This window comes from Lepus europaeus, chromosome X, assembly GCF_033115175.1.
Source record: "Lepus europaeus isolate LE1 chromosome X, mLepTim1.pri, whole genome shotgun sequence".
In the NCBI taxonomy this organism is placed as follows: domain Eukaryota; kingdom Metazoa; phylum Chordata; class Mammalia; order Lagomorpha; family Leporidae; genus Lepus; species Lepus europaeus.
In genome coordinates, this window is record NC_084850.1 from 95,730,737 (window position 1) to 95,737,037 (window position 6,301).

The 6,301-nt window shown below is 61.1% G+C and overlaps 1 protein-coding gene across 1 annotated transcript; it reads left to right on the forward strand.

Annotated features, from left to right (window-relative positions):
* The first annotated feature begins 897 nt into the window (after positions 1-897).
* LOC133752783 (telomerase reverse transcriptase-like) lies at positions 898-6,067 on the forward strand. Its single transcript, XM_062183102.1, is given in 6 exon segments — positions 898-1,479; positions 1,481-1,561; positions 1,563-1,722; positions 4,163-4,362; positions 5,111-5,278; positions 5,891-6,067. Coding segments are annotated over 6 exon segments (1,368 nt in total).
* The last annotated feature ends 234 nt before the right edge of the window (positions 6,068-6,301 follow it).

The window sequence follows — 6,301 nt, forward strand, 5'->3', positions numbered from 1 at the left end:
CAGGCTGATAAATTTGTGTTAAGTCGAGGGTAGTTATTTTGTACAAGAATTTTCTGAATTTCAACTAGATCTGTATAGTTATCTTATGATGTTGTACATTTGATTTTAAATGGAATCGTTTTGGGGCTAGCTTTGAGGCACGGTGGTTAAGCTACTGCTTGCAGGGCTGACATCCCATATTGGAGTGTTGATTTATGTCCCCTCTATAATTCTGCTCCAATTTTGGAAAATGGCCCAAGTGTTGGACCTGTGCCATATATGTGGGAGACCTGGATGGAGTACCTAGCTTTGGCCTAGCCTAGAACATCCTGTTGTGGCCATCTCTGTTCCATTTTTAATTTTTTTAAAGATTTACTTATTTATTTGAGAGGTAGAATTATTGACGGACTAGTTCTTCCATTTGCTGGCTCACTCTCCACTTGGCCACAATGGCCAGAACTGGGCCAATCCAAAACCAGGAGTCAGGAACTTCTTCCAGGTCTCCCACGCAGGTGCAGGGGCCCAAGTATTTGGCCATCCTCCACTGTTTTCCCAGGCCATTAACAGAGGGCTGGATCTGAAGTGGAGCAGCTGGTACATGAACTAATGCCCATATGGGATACTGGTGCCGCAGGCCGAGCCTTAGCCTTCAGCTTCGTGCTGCTGGACGGTGCCCGCGGAGGCCTGCCCTGGGCCTTCACCACCTGCGTGAGCAGCTACCTGCCCAACATGGTGACTGAGATGCTGCACGACAGCGGCGCGTGAGGGCTGCTGCTGCGCCGCATGGGAAACATGTTCATGCTCCTGCTGGTGCACTACGCGTTCTACCTGCTGGTGGCCCCGAGCTGCCCCTACCAGGTGTGTGGGCCGCCTCTGTAAGAGCTCGGCGTCATTGCCGAGGCCTGGCCCTCCTGCACCATGCGTGAGACCCAGGCGGGCCCCGCGGCCACGCGACAGGTTCCGAACAGCAGCGGTGGCGAGGCCTGGGCACCCCTGGGCTTGCCCGCCTGCAGTTCGAGGCGTGGGCGTGTCCCGGCCTGTGCAGTGACACCTGCAGAGTGTTCAGAGACCACACCAGGGCTTCCACGGGAGTGGACTAAGCCGGAGCCTGGCCACTCCGCCACCCGGTGGTCACCACATCCGCAGGCTCAAGTGTATGCGGAGCCCAAGCGCTTCCTCTACTACCTGGGCTACGGCGAGCGGCTGCACACGTCTTTCCCACTGAGCTCCCTGCGGCCCAGCCTGGTGGGTGCCTGGAGGCTGCTGGAGGCCATCTTCCTGGGCTGGACACTGAGGCCCGGGGGTAGCCGCAGTCCGCGCCAGCTGCTCCTGTGCTACTGGAGGATGCAGCCCATGTTCCGGAAGCCGCTTGCGAACCACACACGGTGCCCCTACGGCTCACTTCTCCGGATGCACTGCCTGCTGTGGGGGCCGGCCATGCAGGTATGGTCCCCAAGGCCAGCCGCTGACCCCCAGGAGGACACGGGCTCCCGGCGTCTGGCGCATGGTGCGGCTCCTGCAGCAGCACAGCAGCCCGTGGCAGGTGCACGCGTTCCTGCGGGCCTGTCTGCGCCGCCTGGTGACCCCCTCCCCCCGGCCTCTGGGGCTCCAGGCACAACAAGCTCTGCTTCCCAAGGAATACAAAGAAGTTCATTTTGCTAGGGAAGCACGCCAAACTCTCCCTGCAGGAGCTGACCTGGAAGGTGAGGGTGCAGGACTGCACCTGGCTGCTCGTGAGCTCAGGTGAACGGACGTTGGCCAGTGCCAAGCCGGGAGCTGAGGGGGTGGTGGGTAAGGCTGCCCCACGCCCCCTGGACTGGAAGGTCACCTGCTGATGGGGTGGGGTGGGGGATGTCAGGTCATGTGCTGGGCAGGGGAGAGGAGCGAGGTTAGACTTCCTGTGAGTGCTGCCCAGGAGGAGGGAATGGGGCTCCTGCCCTGGCTCGCTGGGTGGCTGAGCCAGCGCCCCCGTCATGTTTCCCATTTGAGCTCCAGGGGACTGTGGCAGTGTCTCTGCCAGTGCAGGTGCCCCCTCCTGGGCTGTTCCTGGATGGGTGGGGCTTGAGTCAGATGGCAGCCTCCCTAGGGACCCGATGGGAAGGGCTTGTGGGGGTGGATGCCCTGCCAGGCTCCCCAAGAAACCAGGCCAGTGATGGAGATATGCGGTGACCACTCTGTCCTTGTATCGTGGAAATGCCCCCACAGTGGGAGGCGTGACATCGGCCCCAGGCACCCCCAGCACTGCTCTGTGCACCCACCCGGACATTGTGTGCTCAGGCAGTGGCCACTCTACTGCCTTCGCAGAGGGATCAGGGATGCCAGGGTTGGGGATCTGCCTCCTGCCAGGCCAGCTGGCCTCCTGCTGCATGGGGCATGATGGGCCGGCTTTCCCAGTGTGGGCTGTGCATGGGAGAGGTGGTGCTGCTGGTGCTGGCCTGTTTCTGGTCCCTCTCGCTGCAGGTGTGGGGACCCTGTCTCCCTCGCTCTGTCCGCGGCATTGGCCTGATGGCCTTACCCAGGCCGCTGTGTGCGGCTCTGTGTCTGGCTCAGCCTCCTGTCACCCCTCCCCCATTGCCCTTTGACCTTCAGAATGACTGAGTTCTGTTGTCCCCATGGGGTCCTCTCTGTTGAGCCTTTGTTTTGAATTTCAGTGATTTCTGTTTATCTTCTTCCTAATGCCTTTTTCCGGCTTTCCTGTCATTCTGTATAAACTTCTGATGGTGGATGTGTGGCTGTGATGCATTAGCCTCTAAGTACTGCTTTGGCTGCACCTTGTGTAGTAATATGCAGTTATTTTGATATCAGTTACTTTTTAAAAGATTTGATTTATTTTGAAAGAGAGGAAAAGAGAGAGAGAGCTTTCATTTGCTGGTTCACTCCCCAGATGGCTGCAACCACCCAGGCTGGGCCAGGCTGAAGCCAGGAGCTTCCTCCAGGCCTCCCACATGGGTGCAGGGACCCAAGCACTGGGGCCATCTTCCACTGCTTTCCCAAGAACATTAGCAGGGAGGTGGAGCAGCCAGGACTGGGCCCGGCTCTCACATGAATGCCGGCGTTTCACGCAGTCCTTTAACCTGCAACTCCACAGCACAGGTTCCTCTGTGGTGACTTCTGAGGTGGCGGACCCCACATGAACCATGAGGCCTGGGTGGTGTCCTATGGCTCCTGCGCCAGGCTCCCGAGGGTCAGCTCTGCCTGCTCAGCATGGTCGACTGCAAGGGTGATGTGGGGTGGTGAGTTCTCAGTCTCCACACAGGCGCGTGGTGGGACCCTCGGCCCTAGGGGCCATCTCCTGTGCCCTGCCACCTCCTGGCTCAGCTGACGGCTCCACAGCGCTGTCCTCGGCTGGGTGTTTTCCTGCGGTGCCATTTGCTCCTGGATTTTTACTCTGCCGGGTTCCTTGGTTTAGCTGGTGCTCAGCCACACACACGGGTGAGGTTTCCATTACTTCCAGCCCACTGGATGGCGTTTAGGGAGAGGCTGGCCTGAGTGTGCTTCTCATTTCCTTGAGAGTCAGAGACTGTGAGACAGCGTCCGTCCTCTGGCTCACCACTGAAACGCCTGCAGCGGCCCCCAAGCCAGGAGCCAAGAGTGGCCTCCAGGTCCCCAGCACCGTCGTTGCTGCCTCCTTGGTGTCCCTGTTCCCCAGGCTTTGCCGTCTTCTGCCTTCAGGTCCTTGTAAGCCACCTGTGGGTGGCTGAGGGCATTAAACCCGGCCCAGTGCTGTTGGCTCTCCAGACCAGGGACCTGGACTCTGGCCGCTGTCCCTGCTCGCCCAGCCGCCATCCCCATGGTCAGGGTCTGCCCCACTCCAGCCCCTCCCCAGTTTCTCTTGAGCCAGTTATTGGTGGGCCCTGAGTTGCCTGCGATGTCTGATGCCAGGGCCCCCAGGGGTCCAGCCATGTAACCACACTGTGTGTCCCGCCAGCCCCTGGTCTTCCACCTGTAGGCTGTGAGTTTGACACTGCACGTGGGAGCCCTTTCCATGTTGTCTGCTCTGCGTGCCAACCCGAGCGTTGCCCGTGAGCTGCATGTGCAATGGGGTGCCAGGGGCTGGCACACGTGCAGCAACATGTTCACCAAAGCCAGGGCAGCCAGCTCAGGACTGCAGGGCCCCTCGTGCCCTGCACTCCCGCCATGGCTGCCTTGTGAGGGTGCACATGCGGGGTCTGCCTCATTCCAGGGCGTGGCCACATCCCGACCATGGAGCACAGACTGAGGGAGGGGATCCTGGCTAGGTTCCTGTTCTGGCTGCTGGATACTTATGTGGTGGGGCTGCTCAGGTCCTTCTTCTACGTCATGGAGACCACATTCCAGAAGAACCAGCTCCTCTTCTACCGCAGGAGCGTCTGGGCTGCAAAACGTGAGCATCAGGTACCACGTGTGGTGTCTGTGTCCTGGCTCCCCACAGGCTGTGAGGCCCCATGCTGGCCCGTGGAGGGGAGGCCCTGTGCTGGCCCATGGTAGCCCTGTGCTGGCCTGCAGAGACCCTGTGCTGGCCCGTGGCCCTGTATGCTCATGCTTGGGCTCAGTCCCCTCAGGGTGCTTCTGAGGGACTTGGGTCATGAGTCTCAGAGACCCTTCCTGCATTGAAACCTGGGGGTACAGGCATCCCCTCTGGATGACCTTGGTGGGGGTGGCATCAGGGGATGGGGCCTGAGTGACGGAGATGCTGGCTCCTGGTTCTGCTGAGTCAGACTGAGGGATCAGGACTGATTATGCCGAGTCATGCCAGGTGTGGAATGGGAGCCTCAGACCCCCATGTGGGGGTTCCTGGGAGGTGTCTGTGGTGGGCAAGGGCATCTGTAGGCCCCACCCCACCCCGCAGAGTATGCTGTGTCCACAGGGACCAAGGTTCCTTGACCCCAGCCCCGGGGCGTGTTGCAGGCAGCACCTGGAGTGGGTGCAGCTGTGGGAGCTGTCGGACACGGAGGTCCAGCAGCAGGCCAGGTCAGCCCTGACCCTGTCCCTGACCCCAGCCCTGGGCGTGTTGCAGGCAGCACCTGGAGTGGGTGCAGTTGCAGGAGCTGTCAGACACGGAGGTCCAGCAGCAGGCCAGGTCGGCCCTGCCCATGGCCCTGAACCCCTCTGACCCCAGCCCTGACCCCAGCCCCAGATGTGTTGCAGGCAGCACCTGGAGCAGGAACAGCTGCGGAAGCTGTCGGATGCAGAGGTCCAGCAGCAGGCCAGGTCAGCCCTGCCCATGACCAGACTGCGCTTCATCCCCAAGCCCAGCGGACTGCAGCCCATTGTGAACCCGAGCTCTGTGGTGGGAGCCAGAATGTTCCGCAGGGAGAAGGTGACCTGGCCTCCATCTTGCCCCACACAAAAGCTCACAGGCTTGTGCCTGTGTGCCCAAAGATGGGTCCTGCTGTGAGTGGATGAGGAGCTGGGGGAGGTGCCCAGCTGGGCCTGGGAGCCCACAGAGGGCAGCTGGCCAGGTCCCTTGGAATCCTGCCGTGGCGCCACATGGAGGGGAGGGAAGAACAGCTGTCACTGCCTCCTGAGGACTGCAGGACTCATCTCATGGCTCCCCCTGCCCCCCGTGGCCCTTTCTGTGGTTTTGCCCCCATGGCTGCTGGTGCCTCTGCCACGGTGGGGTGATTTTGTCATCAGTTAATGTTGCTGCGGTCACTCCAAGGACCTAGCCTCTGTGTGTGGGGGGGGTGCTGTGGACCCCAGCCCCAGGCTACTGCTCAGCTGGAGGTGGATGGATGCCTAGCATCCCTGAGGATCACATGTGTTGCCGGGTGAGGGTTCCTGGGGTGCAGTGACAGGAACCCTGAGGAGCCCGGCCAGTGGGCTGAGGGCCGGCTCTGCATTGGGCTCTCCCAGGACCCTGGGAAGCTGGGTGGGCTTGTGGCTGCCTGCCCTCTGCAGCCCCCCTGAGGCTGCATCCTGTGTGCCCCAGGCCCAGCCCTGGACCTCGCACATCAGGACGCTGTTCAGTGTGCTCAACTACGAGCGGGTGCAGCGGCCCAGCCTGCTGGGTGCCTCTGTGCTGGGCCTGGGTGACGTCCACCAGGAGGCCCTGGAGGCTGCAGCTGACCCGGCCCTGACCGCAGACTTCAAGACCATCCTGGACTGAGGCTGGAGGAGCTGGGCACATTGGTGTCGGGGGGAGGGGTCATCTGTGACACAGGGCAGGGCCTGTCCTTGGGGCCTTCTTCCTTCAGGTCAGTCCCCTCCCTGCTGTCCTCAGCAGGGGAGCAGAGCCCACCACGAACAGCCAGGAAGCAGCTCGTGGGAAACCTGGTCATGGGCTGTGGGACTGTGAGCATGTGCCCCACCCTGGGCCTGCTCATCACCCCCAAGTGATCCA